The sequence below is a fragment of the Spironucleus salmonicida genome, chromosome 7, assembly GCF_000497125.1.
Source record: "Spironucleus salmonicida strain ATCC 50377 chromosome 7, whole genome shotgun sequence".
In the NCBI taxonomy this organism is placed as follows: Eukaryota; Fornicata; order Diplomonadida; family Hexamitidae; genus Spironucleus; species Spironucleus salmonicida.
In genome coordinates, this window is record NC_090602.1 from 670,676 (window position 1) to 688,378 (window position 17,703).

General features: G+C 35.5%; 13 protein-coding genes and 1 pseudogene across 13 annotated transcripts; 9 read left to right on the forward strand and 5 right to left on the reverse strand. All coding sequences in view use genetic code 6, as the record gives it.

Moving 5' to 3' along the window:
• Window positions 1–202: 202 nt before the first annotated feature.
• On the forward strand, window positions 203–658 carry SS50377_27130 (uncharacterized protein; the record flags this gene model as incomplete). The annotated part of the gene is made up of 1 exon (XM_067910924.1): window positions 203–658. One exon carries the CDS (start codon window positions 203–205, stop codon window positions 656–658), a length of 456 nt encoding a protein of 151 aa, XP_067761611.1.
• Window positions 659–914: 256 nt separating this feature from the next.
• SS50377_27131 (Cysteine-rich membrane protein 1) lies at window positions 915–1,787 on the forward strand (the record flags this gene model as incomplete). The annotated part of the gene is made up of 1 exon (XM_067910925.1): window positions 915–1,787. The coding sequence occupies one exon, from the start codon at window positions 915–917 to the stop codon at window positions 1,785–1,787; it is 873 nt and encodes a 290-aa protein (XP_067761612.1).
• Window positions 1,788–2,131: 344 nt separating this feature from the next.
• On the reverse strand, window positions 2,132–2,722 carry SS50377_27132 (uncharacterized protein; the record flags this gene model as incomplete). Its single annotated transcript, XM_067910926.1, has 1 exon — window positions 2,132–2,722. The coding sequence occupies one exon, from the start codon at window positions 2,720–2,722 to the stop codon at window positions 2,132–2,134; it is 591 nt and encodes a 196-aa protein (XP_067761613.1).
• Window positions 2,723–2,759: 37 nt separating this feature from the next.
• Window positions 2,760–3,401, forward strand: SS50377_27133 (uncharacterized protein; the record flags this gene model as incomplete). The annotated part of the gene is made up of 1 exon (XM_067910927.1): window positions 2,760–3,401. The coding sequence occupies one exon, from the start codon at window positions 2,760–2,762 to the stop codon at window positions 3,399–3,401; it is 642 nt and encodes a 213-aa protein (XP_067761614.1).
• A 1,421-nt stretch (window positions 3,402–4,822) lies between these two features.
• SS50377_27134 (Cysteine-rich membrane protein 2) lies at window positions 4,823–7,321 on the forward strand (the record flags this gene model as incomplete). Its single annotated transcript, XM_067910928.1, has 1 exon — window positions 4,823–7,321. The coding sequence occupies one exon, from the start codon at window positions 4,823–4,825 to the stop codon at window positions 7,319–7,321; it is 2,499 nt and encodes an 832-aa protein (XP_067761615.1).
• A 65-nt stretch (window positions 7,322–7,386) lies between these two features.
• On the forward strand, window positions 7,387–7,707 carry SS50377_27135 (uncharacterized protein; the record flags this gene model as incomplete). Its single annotated transcript, XM_067910929.1, has 1 exon — window positions 7,387–7,707. The coding sequence occupies one exon, from the start codon at window positions 7,387–7,389 to the stop codon at window positions 7,705–7,707; it is 321 nt and encodes a 106-aa protein (XP_067761616.1).
• Window positions 7,708–9,742: 2,035 nt separating this feature from the next.
• SS50377_27136 (uncharacterized protein) lies at window positions 9,743–10,006 on the forward strand (the record flags this gene model as incomplete). The annotated part of the gene is made up of 1 exon (XM_067910930.1): window positions 9,743–10,006. The coding sequence occupies one exon, from the start codon at window positions 9,743–9,745 to the stop codon at window positions 10,004–10,006; it is 264 nt and encodes an 87-aa protein (XP_067761617.1).
• A 1,197-nt stretch (window positions 10,007–11,203) lies between these two features.
• On the reverse strand, window positions 11,204–11,467 carry SS50377_27137 (uncharacterized protein; the record flags this gene model as incomplete). Its single annotated transcript, XM_067910931.1, has 1 exon — window positions 11,204–11,467. One exon carries the CDS (start codon window positions 11,465–11,467, stop codon window positions 11,204–11,206), a length of 264 nt encoding a protein of 87 aa, XP_067761618.1.
• A 418-nt stretch (window positions 11,468–11,885) lies between these two features.
• On the reverse strand, window positions 11,886–12,803 carry SS50377_27138 (Carbamate kinase; the record flags this gene model as incomplete). The annotated part of the gene is made up of 1 exon (XM_067910932.1): window positions 11,886–12,803. One exon carries the CDS (start codon window positions 12,801–12,803, stop codon window positions 11,886–11,888), a length of 918 nt encoding a protein of 305 aa, XP_067761619.1.
• Window positions 12,804–13,328: 525 nt separating this feature from the next.
• On the forward strand, window positions 13,329–13,532 carry SS50377_27139 (uncharacterized protein; the record flags this gene model as incomplete). Its single annotated transcript, XM_067910933.1, has 1 exon — window positions 13,329–13,532. The coding sequence occupies one exon, from the start codon at window positions 13,329–13,331 to the stop codon at window positions 13,530–13,532; it is 204 nt and encodes a 67-aa protein (XP_067761620.1).
• A 12-nt stretch (window positions 13,533–13,544) lies between these two features.
• On the reverse strand, window positions 13,545–14,711 carry SS50377_27140 (Ankyrin repeat-containing protein; the record flags this gene model as incomplete). Its single annotated transcript, XM_067910934.1, has 1 exon — window positions 13,545–14,711. The coding sequence occupies one exon, from the start codon at window positions 14,709–14,711 to the stop codon at window positions 13,545–13,547; it is 1,167 nt and encodes a 388-aa protein (XP_067761621.1).
• A 154-nt stretch (window positions 14,712–14,865) lies between these two features.
• Window positions 14,866–15,633, forward strand: SS50377_27141 (Palmitoyltransferase; annotated as a pseudogene).
• A 1,183-nt stretch (window positions 15,634–16,816) lies between these two features.
• On the forward strand, window positions 16,817–17,041 carry SS50377_27142 (uncharacterized protein; the record flags this gene model as incomplete). Its single annotated transcript, XM_067910935.1, has 1 exon — window positions 16,817–17,041. One exon carries the CDS (start codon window positions 16,817–16,819, stop codon window positions 17,039–17,041), a length of 225 nt encoding a protein of 74 aa, XP_067761622.1.
• Window positions 17,042–17,295: 254 nt separating this feature from the next.
• SS50377_27143 (uncharacterized protein) lies at window positions 17,296–17,520 on the reverse strand (the record flags this gene model as incomplete). Its single annotated transcript, XM_067910936.1, has 1 exon — window positions 17,296–17,520. The coding sequence occupies one exon, from the start codon at window positions 17,518–17,520 to the stop codon at window positions 17,296–17,298; it is 225 nt and encodes a 74-aa protein (XP_067761623.1).
• Window positions 17,521–17,703: the final 183 nt, after the last annotated feature.

Genomic DNA, 17,703 nt, shown 5'->3' on the forward strand with positions numbered 1-17,703 from the left:
TTGGAATAACGAACTTCTAAAATGAATCTGATGGAGCGAACGAGGGAGGGATTTAGGTAAGTTTATATAAAATATTAGTTTATTGTAAAAATAAGGAAAGGATAAGTGGAAGGGAAAAATCGGTAGAACATATAAATGAATCAGCGGATATATTCAGATACCGTATTGAGATAGCGCAATATATATTGTTCAATACGGCGGTATGGCTTGCGAGGAGGATTTGTGGGGTTAGTAGGTTGGAAGCTAGTTAGGGAGCCTTAGTATGGTAATTTGGGCGTATGCAATAGTTGGCTGGTAAATTACAGCATTGTAGGTTGATTTGGAAAATAGTAGTTTTAAGGCTGGTGGTGCGTAATTTAATGCGGCGCAGATAAAACTACTTCGATCAATTTTATCCGCATGTTAGCCGTGTAGAGCTCCGAAAATTAGATAGATGGAATATTTCAGGCGTATACTGGTGATTTAAACTTTTCCTGACGTGGAAATTAAGTAGGTCTGTAAGGAGCTCATTAAATTGCGACAAACTATAAATAGTATTCTGTACTAAACATCAATTTGCTGCATAGGTACAATTAGCCTCAGTATTACTTCGCTTAAACTCCCCATCATACAACCCTAGCTCGCTAGTAAATCAGCTTCAAAATATAGTTTGGATTGATACTTGCTCATTGGTAGCAAATATCGGTAATCTCATTTTGATAAGTTGTATAATAATTATATTAAGGCTAGACCAATAATTGCATAAGTAAAATTTGATACCTGAGAACTGGAAAAACTAAAATGAGTTGCCAATTGGATATAATAAATATATTTATTTTAGTATTTGTATTATAAAGATAATACACAATTGATCAAAGTTCTAAATTATATATTATCCAAATATTGTTAATATTAAAAACAATGGAACTTCAATAATGACAGAGGCTGGTAAGTGTGGTGCTTTAGATAATAAATGCCTTGTTGGTACTTTTTGCCCGGCTACTGCCAGTGACGTAGTAGATTGCAAGCCATGTGATGATAGTATTACCAAAGACCAAGGCTGCAACTGTGTGGTCAATACGCAAAGTACAGGCTGCCTGTCTTGCGCGGACGGGAAATGTACAAATTGCTTGGCAGGATATTACCTCACATCCGAAGGAAAATGCACTGTCTGTGATAGAAACTGCATTACCTGCTAGACTGAAGCAAAGAAATGTACTTCTTGCAAAGCGGGGCTTGTTCTAGATACTAGCACGAAAATCTGTGAGAAAGCTTGCGCTGAACTGAGGGATTGTTCTGATGCTAATAAAGGATACTGTGACTTATCAGTGAAATTCTGCAAGCCATGCGGTTCTAACTGTTCCATGTGTGCTTCCGTTGATATCTGTGGAGCTTGTGGTACAGAGGATAATAACACAGTTCTAACTATCGAAGGAAAGTGTACTAAATAATGCGATAATTTGGAAGCCGAATAATATTGCCTTGAAGGAGTACCAACTGCTTGTAATGCTACTGCCACCTCGGAGTGTATGTGTAGTAATCAGCAAGGATGCGCCACCTGTAATGAAGCTAAATCTGGATGTGGTTTGTGCCTAACCGGCTTTACTATGACTACTGACAAGAAATGCACACTCTGCGTACAAGGCTACCAGGCGTTTGGTGGATTATGCATAAAACCAGGATCAGCTGAGTCAGGAAACAAGCTTGGTGGAGGTGCAATTGCAGGCATCATTATCGGCACTTTAGTGGTAGTAGCAGCCATCGGTGGTGGCCTGGCCTACTACTTCATTAGAAAATCCAGGAAATGATTCCATTTTGTTTATATTTAGTATATACATGATATTATATTTTATAATAAATAGTAAATTAAAAACATATTTAACACTTCTGGCCCTAGGCCTATTTCCAAACAAGTATCAACACAGACTAAAAAGTTATGATAGTTCTATCCTATAGTATTTCATTGCACGCCTTTTACATTCTGCCAGGGGTGAAAAAGTTCTCGTGCTTTCCTTATCCCTTGCATTCTATGGTGTTTACTTTTCCTCTGCTTGCCTCTTATCTTTCCAGGCACAGGCTACGCTTATGATACTGAACTTAGCCTGTGCTGGGCAATACTTGCACACTAACATCCAACGCGTAAATATAGTTTTCAGTTTTAGACAGACACCCCTGCTATAAAGCGAACTGCCATGAGTTTACGATTACTCTTGCACGGAGAAATGATAACCAATACGAAGTACCAATCTGTCCAAGCACTCTTTAAGCCATATTCATATTTTCGTTCTAACGCTGCCAGAGCAGAACTGTCCACGAGAGAAGGATGCAAAGATCCAGTAGTGGCCCAAAAGTTACCCTGCATTCCATTCAATAACTTACAGATGCTGGGCAAGCTTGTCCGCATCATATTTCCCAATAGAGGTTCATGTCCCAGGCGGCAGCCCAGCTTACTAATTTCCACCAGCATCGTAATTAGTAGGGAACACACTCGGCGTGGCCAACATATCCAACGGTAGTCTTACCATTCTGTGCCCAAAGGTGTAGCTCTTGCTGATTGATAGTGGAGCAACTTTAGGTCATCCTATTGCCATGCAAACGTATGCCTATCGGATCTTATGGTGCCCACTAGTCTTGTTTGTGCCGTATGCAACATATATTGGTTCGAATGGAGCAAGTACCTGTATGCGGTTACGACTTGAACTAATCCGTATAGGGGAGTAGCATGATGAATACATTTTACCATTTATTACTTCCACTGTGTTACTGGTAACTGTCACTGCATGGCAGCATCCTGTAAACGAATCACCACATACTCTAAGCAGTAAACCTAGGCTGCACGGTTTATAGGAAAGTATGCTAAAGTCTCATACTCATCACACCCGCTTGTGGCTCGTCAGTAGCGTTGTAGCCCATAAACTCAGTTTTGCGCAAGTCTCCGCCAATACTTCGCACCCTATTCAGGGAGCGTTGAACGGGATCTCGCATCCTTTATGTATATCTGGTGTAGGTGCCTGTTGATCCTCCACCTGCTCATTAAATTTCCCTAGAAGCACTTCCGTCTTCCCCTAGCTAGTGTATCTGCTGTTGTGCCGTCTCACTAGCATATATAATTCTGTGATTAAGATTTAGAATCAGCTGTTCCTTAGGCCCTGCTCACCCAACCCCATCAAACATATCAAGCAGGGCAAAATTGTCAAAATAAATCTCTGGATAGTAATTAGTTTACACCCGATGCTGATAGTCTGTACCTTTACAAGAATAATGACCGAATCTAAGGCTGGGGTGTTTTCGTCATAGCAATTTAGATACTATACTACTTGGACTCATCCATCGCAATTCTTTGGTCAAAGGCTTACAAAGATCTTGCATAGGCTTAGCAGTGGATTCCTGAAATGGTGGCTCTAGGTATTGCTTAAAAATGAGCTTTGAGGGAACTCCAATATTTGGGCCATCTGCAGAATTTGGAGGGGCAAATGCATATGCATGAGGTAAAAAATAATCCCATATGGCAAAATCAAGGAAAATGAAGTCGTAGAGTGATTGTTTTGTGGTCTTGTAGAGTATATTATTTCCGATACAAGTTCAAACAAGCTTAGGAAGTTAAGTGTTAAATTAACTATAAATAATAATCTTATTCAAATCAATTTATTATGAGGTATTTTAACAGCAATTTAATGGTTTAGGGATGTTATGATATAATTGAGGAAAGTTTATAGTGTTTTGAGGGAGTGTGAATTGACAGAGGACAAATGGCTGGAATGGAATCATTGCATTAAGTTGGTACAGACATCGCTAGAAGAGAGCTATTGATCTGCTGGATTTAGTATTTAACTATTAGATTTATTGGTGTAATAAGTAGAATTGTAGATTTGTCCTGAATGTGTATTATTCGCATGAACATTTTATGACCAATTATATATAAAATTATTATTATATAGTATAATATTAAGTAATTATATGCAAAAAGGAGCGTTGTTTTCATAATAATTAAAACAAAGTGTTATTATAATTATTAAGTATATATTAGATACCTAAGGTAATTGCTTTAATAATGATAACTAATTTTAGTTTCAATGAGATAAAGTTAACGTTAATGGTTGTTTATGCATAATGAAGCGTTTAAAATGTATAGTATTACTAATTTCTACATCAATTCATGTACCTTATTTTCATAATTTATAATCAAATATATTAATATAAATTATAATATTTTAAGTAAGTATCAGTTATACTTATTCGGTATTTATTAGTATTATATGGTAATTATATATACTATCAAAAATGATTGATATACTATAATATATTATATTATCTATGTCTAAAGTTTTAAAATATATCAATTATTTAGCTAATTAAAAATAGCAATTTCTACTCATTTAATTCGAAATATATATTTTTTATATAATTACATTCAATTATTGAAAATAGATTTTAACCTTTAATTATTAACGTATATAAAAAAGAGGAAATCGAAAAATTCATTAATATAACTATTATCTATTGATATTAAATTATTTATTTTACCTGAAATGAATTTTTACAATAATAATATACTGTGAATAATCTAAAGTACTTTCGAAACTTTAATTTAATATTAACTACTTGTTTCGCATTTACCTAAATATTTATTTTTGTATTTTTTCAAATTTCCCCATAACAGTATTATTAGGAATAAATCGTTAAATCTCCTATTTTATTTTGTTGCTTTCACAAGTATATGAATCATTATGTCCCTATATTAATATTTAAAAAAATATTTTTACCCAGTTTTTGTATTATCTGATAACGTTAACTATGGATAACTTTTAAACTTACAAAAACAAATCTTCAACTTCGTTCTAAAATGACGTAAGTAATCTGTCCCACTAACGCCTGCCCAATTTCTACCGTCTGCCCTAGCAAAACCCCCAGCAATGGAAGTCCGTTCTGCTAGCACTGCTCTGTGTACAACTGTGCGTCTTGTAGTTAGCATAATATTGGTATTTGTAATTCTTGTAGATAAGGTTATAGTCTTTCTGGTAATGTCTGTAGCAAGTGTATAGAAGGCTGCTAAGATTGCACCTACTCAGGTTGTTTATAATGCCTCCCTGGACATAGAATGACTAATAATTAATGCGTAAAATGCAAACAGCATTGCAGTCAATGCAGTAATAAAGATTAATGCAGTAAGTGCGATTAAGGCTATATACTTGATAAATAAAAGTGTGTCTCTTGTGGTCTGGGCTGTAAATCTTGTTCTGGCCCTTACAAATGCTAAAGCTGTTTAGACAGTTTCCATTTAGAAAATTAGTAGTGCATCAAGTGCGCTGATGGCTGCAAAACATGTAATTAATCTTCAATTTGCAGTTAATGCTATCCTTCGTTTATCCTCCAAGGAAATGCTTGTAAGGCCTGCCCTGTTAACTGCTTGAACTGCTCATCGACAACAACATGTACTAAGTGTTAAGATAACAGCATTTTGGCTGCCAGAACCTGCACAAAATGCGAGGATAACTGTCTGGCCTGCGCATCAGACTCTGTGTGCGGAATTTGTCGCGAGGGTTTCATTTTGTAAAACGAGAAATGCCTGAAAATGGACTGTGATGGAAACTAACCTTGTTAAACCAAGCAGAAATTTATGCAAAATAAAACCGTCAGCAGATATGTTAAGAGACCATAACACTGCAAAAAGCTTAACAAAAAAGGACTATGTGATTAGTGTATTGATACATACGTTGCAGTAAATGGTTACTGTAAAGATTGTCCTTTGGGATGTGTTGATTGTATTTCTCTACAAGTTTGCAACAAATGCAGATAATACTTTTTTCTGAACCCCTAAAAAGAATGCAAATTATGTGGTTCCAGCTGCGCAATATGTACTAGTGTAGATAATTGCACATAGTGTGTAGGTTCACACGCACTATACTAAAATAAGTGCTACATGAAAGGTGACAATCAGTGCAACGACGAAGATTTATGCGAAACTAAAGAATTCTGCAAACTACAAACATGGGGCAACAAGTGTAGAAGCTGCCTAGCTAACTGTCAAATCTGTAAAGACGCTACCACGTGCGATCTATGTGTGGAGGGATATTACTTCGAGAATGGCAAGTGCAATCCCTGCCAAAGCTAGTGCAAGACCTGCGAAAATAAAACTTCATGCTTAAGCTGTAATGATGGTTTGGACCTTTCAGGCATCAAATAATGCATAGAATAACTGTGCACGGTTTCCAAGCCCTGTGTTGAAGGTCAGTTTTGCGAACTTATCGATAGTGGAAATAAATGTACCAAATGCAACGCATCGTGTAAGACCTGTTCTGCTTCAACTACTTGCGATTCGTGTGAAACTGGTCTCGATCTCTCTACCTCTAAAAAATGCGTTGAGAATTAATGCTCCGACACACACTAATGCACGAAAAGTCATTTCTGCCAGAATCTTGAAACCGGTAACATCTGTAAAAATTGCTCTGAAAACTGCTTAAGCTGTACAGATTCGAACACCTGCACATCATGTAATTCAGCCTTTTACCTGGATTCCAAAGTGTGCAAAAAGTGCCCACAATTTTGCATGGAATGCTCGCCGAACGGAACCTGCAGCAAATGTTAGCAGAACTCGCGACTTTCAAGTGGTTCTTAATGCGTTGCAGATGCCTGCAATGACTCATAAAAATGCACAGAAGGCGAGTTTTGTACTCTCTAGGACGCGGGAAATATTTGCACCAAATGCAACGCGTCGTGCAAGACCTGTTCTGCTTCAACTACCTGCGCTTCGTGTCAGGATGGATTCGATATTTCCTCCTCTAAAAAATGCGTTAATAATTAATGCTCCGACACGCACTAATGCCAGAAAAATAATTTCTGCCAGAAACTTGAAACCGGAAATCTGTGTCGGGCATGCCCTGCAAATTGTGAAACCTGCACCGAGGCAAATACATGCTCTAAATGCGCAGAAAACTACTTTCTAAAGGTTTCAGGAATCTGCGCTGAAGTGGTCTGTTCTGCCAGCAAACCGTGTAAAGAATACGAATTTTGCTTCTCTAGCACCTCTGGAAATGAGTGCAAAGCGTGCCCTGAGCACTGCTAATCATGCGATGGTTCTGGTGAGTGTAATGCGTGCATGGAGACCTTTTCGGTCAATAGAGGTCAGTGTCTGAGCTCCGTGGGCAACATTGGAGTGGGGGCGATAGTTGGGATTGTTGTAGGGGTGGTTTTAGCGGTAGGTGTTCTAGCAGGGCTGGGAGCTTACTACGCCATGTCGAAGAAAAAGAAAGCTAACGTAACCGTTATAGAGGAAAATAGTTTGCAGCCAGCGAGTGTGTCAGTGTTTGCTGTTAATAGTAACGGTGGTACGCTGGTTAAATGAGATTTTATGTGAGTGAAAAATACTGTACGGGGAGTAAGAGGAATTACAGGGGAGAGAGAATTGAGATGTGGCAATTGTGCGATTCTAGACTTTGGGTAAGGGAGATAGGGTGTATTATTTGCATGCTTGATGGTGTCTGTCTAAAACTGAAAACTATATTTACGCGTTGGATGTTAGTGTGCAAGTATTGCCCAGCACAGGCTAAGTTCAGTATCATAAGCGTAGCCTGTGCCTGGAAAGATAAGAGGCAAGCAGAGGAAAAGTAAACACCATAGAATGCAAGGGATAAGGAAAGCACGAGAACTTTTTCACCCCTGGCAGAATGTAAAAGGCGTGCAATGAAATACTATAGGATAGAACTATCATAACTTTTTAGTCTGTGTTGATACTTGTTTGGAAATAGGCCTAGGGCCCTTAGTATGTAATATAAGGAAATTAGTTCAAATTTATTTTCTTTAAAACTGTTATATTTTTATTAAATAGAGGTAACATGTAAAAGAAATATTTAGATTAAGTTGATAGGAATTTGCGGGTAATTTTTAAAAAAATATTTTGATAAGACAATTGATCAAGAATACTAAAGGTATTAATCAGATTAAAATTAATTCTATTTTATAAATCTAGAGAATTATTGAACTATTACTTTCATGATGTATCTCTATAATCAGTATTGTTTAAGTATTCATATAATACTAAAATTTAAACGTAAATAACCAGATTTGTAAAACTTACCTATATTTTACATAAATGATTTATCTATTTATATGATTATTTATAGACCTAAAATAATTACATTAATAAATAAATATATTTAGCGGACTAAATTTAAGATTTCATGCTTTTCTAAAATCTAGTATGTTATACAATATAGAGAATACTTCATTCAATATTTTCACCTTATATTTGCATATTTTTATACTTCAATATATTTACTAACAAATAACTAAACCACACTATGAATATATAGTTTTTTAATATAAAATAAATTTTCAAAGTTAAAAATGTATTACTTGAAAAAAATCTATATAAAGCGATTACGATCGATTGCCATAAATAAATCAAACCAAAAATAATGAATATTTTAAAATTTTTAATTCATTATTTATGTAAATTTTCTTCTTATAAATATGTTATTTTATACTAAATAAGAATATATTATCGAAAAAAGAATGACAAGTGAATATAAAAAAATATATATATAGTATACCATTATTTTTTGTTTTCCACTATCTTACAATATATTGTTAAAACATCCTATATCGTATAAATATTTAACCTCTAAACCCTAAAGATAACATTTACTGTCTAGAAAAGTATCTTTAATTATTTATTATCAGTATTATTATGATTTAGAAGATACTTAGTTGTTAATTTCTTGGACCGTAAATTATTATAACTAGATTTTTTTATATAATAATTAAATTAAAAAATAAAAATCAGAACCGACTTTAACTTATATTTTATAATAAAATACAAAATCGAGTTTTTATATATAATACAATCTACTAATATATTTTAATATTTATCTGCTCCAAAATGCGTATGCTTAAAAATAAACTATTACTATCACAGTTGCCTCCAATAAGTACATCCTGCTCAAAACTTCACTCATTGATATCTGCAAGAGTTACATCTCCAATTTTAGTAAGGCATAATCTCTATAAAACTGAATTAAATCTTTCTGATGACGAGGATTATAATTTCAGTTAATAGAGTATCAAGATTCTTTAGAATTTTATGATAAAGTGATAGGTTTACAGTAACTTTAATTAACTACCATTTCGGCAATAAATTAATTCATTAAATATATTTTATACATCTTATTAACTTATACATATTTAAAATCATTCCTTGAACATAGTTATATCACGCTTGGTTCAATGGGCCCTAAGGTAGCTGCTGCACTTGAGTTTGCTAACTTTGGTGGTAAAGCCATTATTACTAGCTTAAATGATGCTGTGAAAGCTCTTGAAGGCTAAGTAGGTACTATCATAGCGAAATGAGCTTTTAACTTTTGTTATCACTTATTGCGCATTATTGCAATATTAAGGATTATTTTCATATATTGTACGTAAACTAAAAAGTTTATATGTATATTGAGTATTAATATTCATGACTATAACTACGAGATAATTTTTTGCCGCATTTAAGTTTATTATAATACCAATATTTAACTGTAGTTATGTGTTTGTGCCTTAGTTTTACCATAATTTAAACAGTTTCTTGAACCTATACCGCGATTATGCTGTTAAAACGAATGATACTAATTCTTGGCGCAAATTATATTTTAAGTAAGTTACATTCCATTTTATTTCCTTCATTCTATATTATATTTAATTCTTTCGTCAAGGAAGTTGGAAACGGTTTTTCTTGACTACCATTAGGTATGTTTATATTTATAATTATAACTTCCCACTCCACATGATCAATTTATGGCCAGTAGAAGACGAGTAAAAACTGTATGACTACATTCATAGTAACGTAGGGGAAGGTGGAAAAGTATGTTGGGCGCGGTTTTTGGAAACATTTCCAGAGAAGACTGTAAACTAGGGGCAGGCAAAATTTTTCCGGATGCGTTAAGAAACTGAGCGCTGGAACTTCCGGTTCCTTAGAAGAAAGTAGACCAAGGATGGTGGAATGGATATTGCGTAAGTTATATTGCGTGTAATTGCCGCTATGGAGTGAGATTTTTTGTGCTTAAAATTTATTATTTCGCTTTACAGGTGATCTGATAATAAATTAAAACATGCGAGTAGGATTAAACTAGATGTTCCACTTATAGGATAGTATTGCTGAAAATAATATTTAGTGATACTTTCGAAATAATAAATTATTTTTTTTGCAGAGTATATTACTATGCTAATTTCAAAAACAAGAAGCCTGTACAACATTGGTGAAATATATGACTGGATGTACATGTACACGTTCACAGCATTATAATTTTGCTAGCTGGGGCTAAATAGATAGTATATATAATAGTATTGTTAATGCATATCCGGTATGCTCTTAATGTTCTCAAAAATTAACTATAGAATAAACTAAGATGAAAATATGTTTAATTTAGTGATTTAAATTAATTATTAGCTTTTAAATATATAATTCTTAAATATTATTGTTACAATAATAAAACTTAAAATATAAGCTATACTAATTACTACAATACTTTAATCAATTAAGTTATAATACCTTTTAATTTGTAATTAGTGAAATTTAGTTAATAAGTTAAGTAATTCAAATGTTGGTACTATTCAGAATCTATTTAATGACTAAAACATGAACCTCAGTAAGTAAATGAATAAATAACTAGAAATACTTTATACTCAATAATTTCAATATTTATTTTGGATTTAAGATAATACAAATATTTAAAAATAATTCCCATAACAATTAATTTATATGTATAATATTATCTTACAATTTATACAAAACTCTGATTATTATTAATTATTTTAATTAATAAGTATAATAATAAATTGTGAGAAATAGATAATATGATTATTATTAATAAAATAAAACATTAAATGAATTTTTAATATACTCAAGATTTTTTGAGAACATTAAGAGCATACCGGATATGCATTAACAATACTATTATATATACTATCTATTTAACCCCAGCTAGCAAAATTATAATGCTGTGAACGTGTACATGTACATCCAGTCATATATTTCACCAATGTTGTACAGGCTTCTTGTTTTTGAAATTAGCATAGTAATATACTCTGCAAAAAAAATAATTTATTATTTCGAAAGTATCACTAAATATTATTTTCAGCAATACTATCCTATAAGTGGAACATCTAGTTTAATCCTACTCGCATGTTTTAATTTATTATCAGATCACCTGTAAAGCGAAATAATAAATTTTAAGCACAAAAAATCTCACTCCATAGCGGCAATTACACGCAATATAACTTACGCAATATCCATTCCACCATCCTTGGTCTACTTTCTTCTAAGGAACCGGAAGTTCCAGCGCTCAGTTTCTTAACGCATCCGGAAAAATTTTGCCTGCCCCTAGTTTACAGTCTTCTCTGGAAATGTTTCCAAAAACCGCGCCCAACATACTTTTCCACCTTCCCCTACGTTACTATGAATGTAGTCATACAGTTTTTACTCGTCTTCTACTGGCCATAAATTGATCATGTGGAGTGGGAAGTTATAATTATAAATATAAACATACCTAATGGTAGTCAAGAAAAACCGTTTCCAACTTCCTTGACGAAAGAATTAAATATAATATAGAATGAAGGAAATAAAATGGAATGTAACTTACTTAAAATATAATTTGCGCCAAGAATTAGTATCATTCGTTTTAACAGCATAATCGCGGTATAGGTTCAAGAAACTGTTTAAATTATGGTAAAACTAAGGCACAAACACATAACTACAGTTAAATATTGGTATTATAATAAACTTAAATGCGGCAAAAAATTATCTCGTAGTTATAGTCATGAATATTAATACTCAATATACATATAAACTTTTTAGTTTACGTACAATATATGAAAATAATCCTTAATATTGCAATAATGCGCAATAAGTGATAACAAAAGTTAAAAGCTCATTTCGCTATGATAGTACCTACTTAGCCTTCAAGAGCTTTCACAGCATCATTTAAGCTAGTAATAATGGCTTTACCACCAAAGTTAGCAAACTCAAGTGCAGCAGCTACCTTAGGGCCCATTGAACCTGCCTTAAAATGACCTTCTGCTTATAATGCTAACATTTTTTCATATGATATCTTACCGATTTAGGTTTCATTGGGTTGTTTATAATTAATACAAGCATTCGTAACATCAGTGAGGATCATAAGGACATCAGCCTTAAGATCACGAGCCAGCAGAGAAGTAGCTAAGTCTTTATCAATTACAGCATCTACACCAGCAATTTAACCAGCTTTTTCGATTACAGGTACACCTCCTCCATTAGTACAAATAACAAGGGCTCCTGAATCGCTTAATTACTTGATAACCGCTGTCTCTAATATTTTCTAAGGACGAGGACTAGGAACTACTACTCTGTATCCTCTACCAGCATCTTCTTTGACTTTCTTTCCCTCACTAATCAGTTTGTCCGCTTCTTCTTTTGAGTAAAAGCGACCAACTGGTTTGGTAGGATTTTCAAAAGCAGGATCATTTATATCCACAATAGTCTGTGTAAGAGTACAAACAATGTTCTTATCCAATCCCAATACATTACGCATACATTAGGTCATCCAATAACCAATAAGACCTTAGCTCATGGCACCACAACAGAATAAAGGCATTTCAGGAGAAATTGATGCAGAATTTTAATTTTAGAGAAGAATAGCACCTACTTGAGGACCGTTACCAGAAGTAAGTATAACATCATGACCAAGTGCTATTATTTTAGCAATAGATTCGGAAGCAGTTCTGACATTTTCGTATTACACTTCATGAGTACCAACCTATCCCGGTTGCTACATCGCATTACCACCAACTGCGATTACTATCTTCATTTGTGAATCAGTAAAAGATTTGAAGACACAATAAATATTATATGGTGAAATAAAATTATAATTTTGATTTATTGCAATATTACTTCTCTATCGGCGAAATTATTGTATAGATTATGATAAAAGCGACATATAAATCATTTACTCACCATTATGAACGGAAATAGACTCTATCTATACCCAATAAATTTTTCATTCTTAAATAATATTTTGTTCTAAGTTAGTAAAAATTTACCCAACTTTAATTATTATACTCGAAACCTCAATTTTCAGCATAACCCGAAACCTCCCAGTTTTTCATTTTTAGAACTCCCGCGCTTACACAAGCCTGCAACATCACATTCACCACCCTCCTATCCCCCTCCAAACTTTAGTTTCCAGCAAATTCCCCCACCCAAATATACATTATTATATATTTATACAACTATTTTCTCAATATTAAAAACGCTCCAAAAACCGAATTAAAATTTGAAACTGTACATTTCATTCATTATTTCACCCGTAATTCAAACTATTCCATTTTTAAAAATGTTCGCAGCCTGCCTGAAGCTCAGAAAACCCACCCAGCTCATGGACCCCTACGGAGACAACATTTCGCCGCATTTGGGCTCCCAAAAAGAGCATTCAGAGGACTCGGCGCTAGACCCAATTTTCTGCTCCTGCCTGAGCGGCCTCGAGCGCAGCGGCTCGGTCGTCAACGGCAGCTACAGCATAATCCAGCAAATCATGTGAGCGAAGCACAAATCACATCCCGGGGGGCCCGATTTCCTGCGCGGCCGACTGATTCAGTTTCTTCAGTTCTAAAATCTCGTGTACTTGAAGGTCACATTCACACTTCAAGTTTACGAGAAATTCGGCCTGCGAACTGCATTTTTGAGCGATTTGGAGAGCGTTTTTTTGCTCGAAATCCCGCAGGCTCTGGAGCTCAAAACAGCGCGTTTTGTAGCTTTCGAGCTCCAGAATGCACGAATCGGTGAGTTCCGTGAGGCTCAAATTCTTCGTTTTTTCTGTCTAAAGGCTCTAAATTAGGGCGGTGCGCTCCTCTAAATGGCGCTCTATCGCCGTCTGCTTCTTCGCTAGGCTCGTGAAGTACTCATCCTGCTGAAAGCTCAGCTGGTGCTATAAGTGATTCACGTGCTATTGTAGCTCTACGAGTGATTTGCGCATTTCGTGATTGTGCAGAATTTGGAGATTTATGTCGTTTTACTGCGTTGAAAATTTCGAATTTAGAGCGTTTTTGGCGAGTTTCAGGCAGCTGTTGCGTTTTTACAGCTCGGATTTATCGCCGACAAGCTCTGTGTTGTCGCGTTTCAGCTGCTGTGAAAGGGCGACTGCGATTTTAAATTCGGCTTTTAGCTGATCGAAATCTGCTTAAATTGTGGTTAATTGCTGCGCCAGGGTATCCTGGGCGTCCAACTGCTCTAGATTGCTCATTCGCAGCTCGGAATCGTTGATATTCTCGCATGCGGTCGTAGAATTAATTTGTTATTATTATATGATTATATTACATATATCTAAAAACCCCTTTATTTTAGCGTTGTAAAACGCTCTCTTGCTGTGGCGATTTTCGTAGGGCAGCAGGACCTCCACTACGTGTAAATGGCCGTTTTGCGCGGCTAGCTCCAGGGCGCTAATTCCGTTTCTGAGCATGTTCGACTCGTGTTTGGCAAGGCGTTCCACAGCCTCCAGACAGCCTTTTTGCGCGGCGATCATCAAGGCCGTGTTACCGTTTTTCGTTAAAATTCTGGCGTGGAAAATGAAATTTGAAATAACATTTGACGAATTGTGGAGAGCCGCAAAATGGAGCGGGGTGAGGCCGTTAGGGAGGAGCTAGGTGAAGAGAGGGGCAAATACGTGGAAGTTTTACGGGTCGTTTTGCTCGATTTGCGACATGAACTGAGAGAGTGACATTTATTAATTTGGAAGGAAATTATGTAATCTACTTAATAGAATATAATAATATAAAAAGTTTCTTAGTTTCTGGTAATATATAATTGAAAATTTCTGGTTGGTATCGGCACGTTAAAATTATGGGCGTAACAGGCAGAAAGTGGAGAAGAAGGGTATGTTCTGCTACTTCTGCTACAGCATGGGGCAGCTACTCCAGTTCCACTTCAAGCTGCTGCAAACCGGCAGCCTAACGAAGGAAGACCTGGGGAGCCGGGAGCACAACTTCCAGTACACGGCAATGTACAACAAGTTCAGCGTAAAAGCGAACTTTTTGGAGGTCCGCAAGAATGCGAAGTGCGGAAGCCTGCTTTGGCGGATGCTCGCATTTCTGAAAGTAGTGGAAGCAAAGGCGAAAGAGCTGAAAACGATAGGAGAATTAGAGAAATATTTTAGGGAGCAACTGCTCAAGCTCGACGGATAGTCGATTGTTGATATTGTCAGTCCGGTCCTGCCTGCTCTGGATGACGATGAGTCTTAGAACTCGAACTCTGATCGATTTGCACCATTTTTCAAGCCAGGATGGGACAAGTAGGAGGTAGAGAAAATGGTGCGCGTGATGGGGGTGCTGGCCCCCGCAGACTGCGTGGTTCCCTACCTGTGCGACCTGTACGCGCTCCGAACGGGTGCGGAGTTCGTGGTGAACAACACTAGCACGGTGGAGCAGTGGAAGAAGGATAACACGGCGTACCTCATGCAGACGTAGAAGAAGCTGCTGCTGACCTGCGGCAGCTCGAAGGCCACCGCACCGATCCAGATGCATCCCGCGAAGCTGGAGCCGGGTGTGGATCCACTGGAGCCGCGGAATACCGGGGACGTGGATATAAAGACGGTACAGAAGGAGGCGTTCGCCCAGGTAGCACAGGTACAGGAGGCTGTGAAATGAGTTTTACTTTTCTTGGCTGCACAGACGCTCTCACCTCCAGGGCCCACCACATGAAAACCGGGTCACCAGGGCTATCAGCTGATGTAAGTTTCGGGATGCGCTCCGATAGATTCCCTGTCTGGAGAGGCCTACGGGAAAAAGCTGTGTTAGTAGAATGCCCACGTTCCTGGGACTTCGACGCGCTATGATTCGCCGTTGGAGTGTTTTACTTCTTTCCGGTACTAGTTTAACATTTTATTGGTCCCATACTTTGCAATAGTACAGTGATTATACTACTAACCTAACCAAAATGACTCATGTACTTAGCGGTTTTCCATCCAGTGTTTATTTTAATAATGGACGCAGAAAGAGCACGTTCTGGTTAGTTAGAAGAACATGAGATCGATGCAATGAATACCACGTCGGTTTACATTGATTTAGGATGCAGACAAGAGAAAGGGGTCAACAATGTAAAGCACTGGTCTGGTGAAATATATTATGCCGCATGAGTGATATTTTACTATAATTATTAACTATTTATTAGCGTAATACACAGATGAGAGTTCATGTAAAAAGTAGTGTGGCTTTAAGCTAAGTTGAAAGTTATCAATATATCAAAATGTACTCTATCTATTAAATGAAAATATTTATTATATTTATTGTATAATAACAATGATAGTAGATATAATTATACTCAAATTAATAAGTAATAGTTTTACGCTGTATAGTGAAGAATATATCACCTGAATGCTACAACTAAAAGCTAAAAATATATATATTCAGCTTTAAGTTAAATATTCTATATTAAAATTTAAATCTACGAATTCAACACCTGTATTCTTGAGAAAGTTTACTTAAGTTTTATGCATGAAAAATGCATTAATTAAATTACTGATTATATTTAAGTGTATTTATATTAGACTAAGATGATTAATTTGTGTAAAACTATCAATTGTGCTAATAATTATCTGGTAATTGGCGTAAAGTTTTCAAATTCTTCAATGAACGTATTATTTTACGGGAACAGTAATACTAAAACTAATAGTATTATATTACAATATATAGTCAATTCTAAATACAGAATCTTCATATATAACACCATTATAACTGTATCCCTGCCTTTCGGAAACCTACTAAAACCACAAAATCATATTGTTTATTATTACTATATATTTAAAATACTTGTCAACAACCTTTCTTCAAAATGCAGGTAATGAAAGCTAGATCCGCAACTAATACAAAGAGAAGGACCTTACCCCCGCTAAACCTATCAGCACCTAGGCTCTTTACTTTCGTCTCAGATCTTATAGCGACACCTATAATGAGCCGTTCTCGATCTAAGTCACGAAGTTTAGATCTCTCAGATGACGAAGAGTGCAACTTTAGCGAGCAGGGGATACTTCTACTAAAGAATTTTATTGTATAGTGATTAATTTGGTTACGTTTTCGAGGTTTCAAATATTCTAGACTACAAAAAATCATTTTCCTCCAGCCAATGCTAACAGCAAATAACTAGATTTGCCCGTAAGCTTTATTTAAATTATAATCTCAAGTATTGCAAGCAGTGTTACTATTATAATTATTTATATTTTAAAATTTGCTTTTAATTGTCAGCATTGGCTGGAGGAAAATGATTTTTTGTAGTCTAGAATATTTGAAATCTCGAAAACGTAACCAAATTAATCACTATACAATAAAATTCTTTAGTAGAAGTATCCCCTGCTCGCTAAAGTTGCACTCTTCGTCATCTGAGAGATCTAAACTTCGTGACTTAGATCGAGAACGGCTCATTATAGGTGTCGCTATAAGATCTGAGACGAAAGTAAAGAGCCTAGGTGCTGATAGGTTTAGCGGGGGTAAGGTCCTTCTCTTTGTATTAGTTGCGGATCTAGCTTTCATTACCTGCATTTTGAAGAAAGGTTGTTGACAAGTATTTTAAATATATAGTAATAATAAACAATATGATTTTGTGGTTTTAGTAGGTTTCCGAAAGGCAGGGATACAGTTATAATGGTGTTATATATGAAGATTCTGTATTTAGAATTGACTATATATTGTAATATAATACTATTAGTTTTAGTATTACTGTTC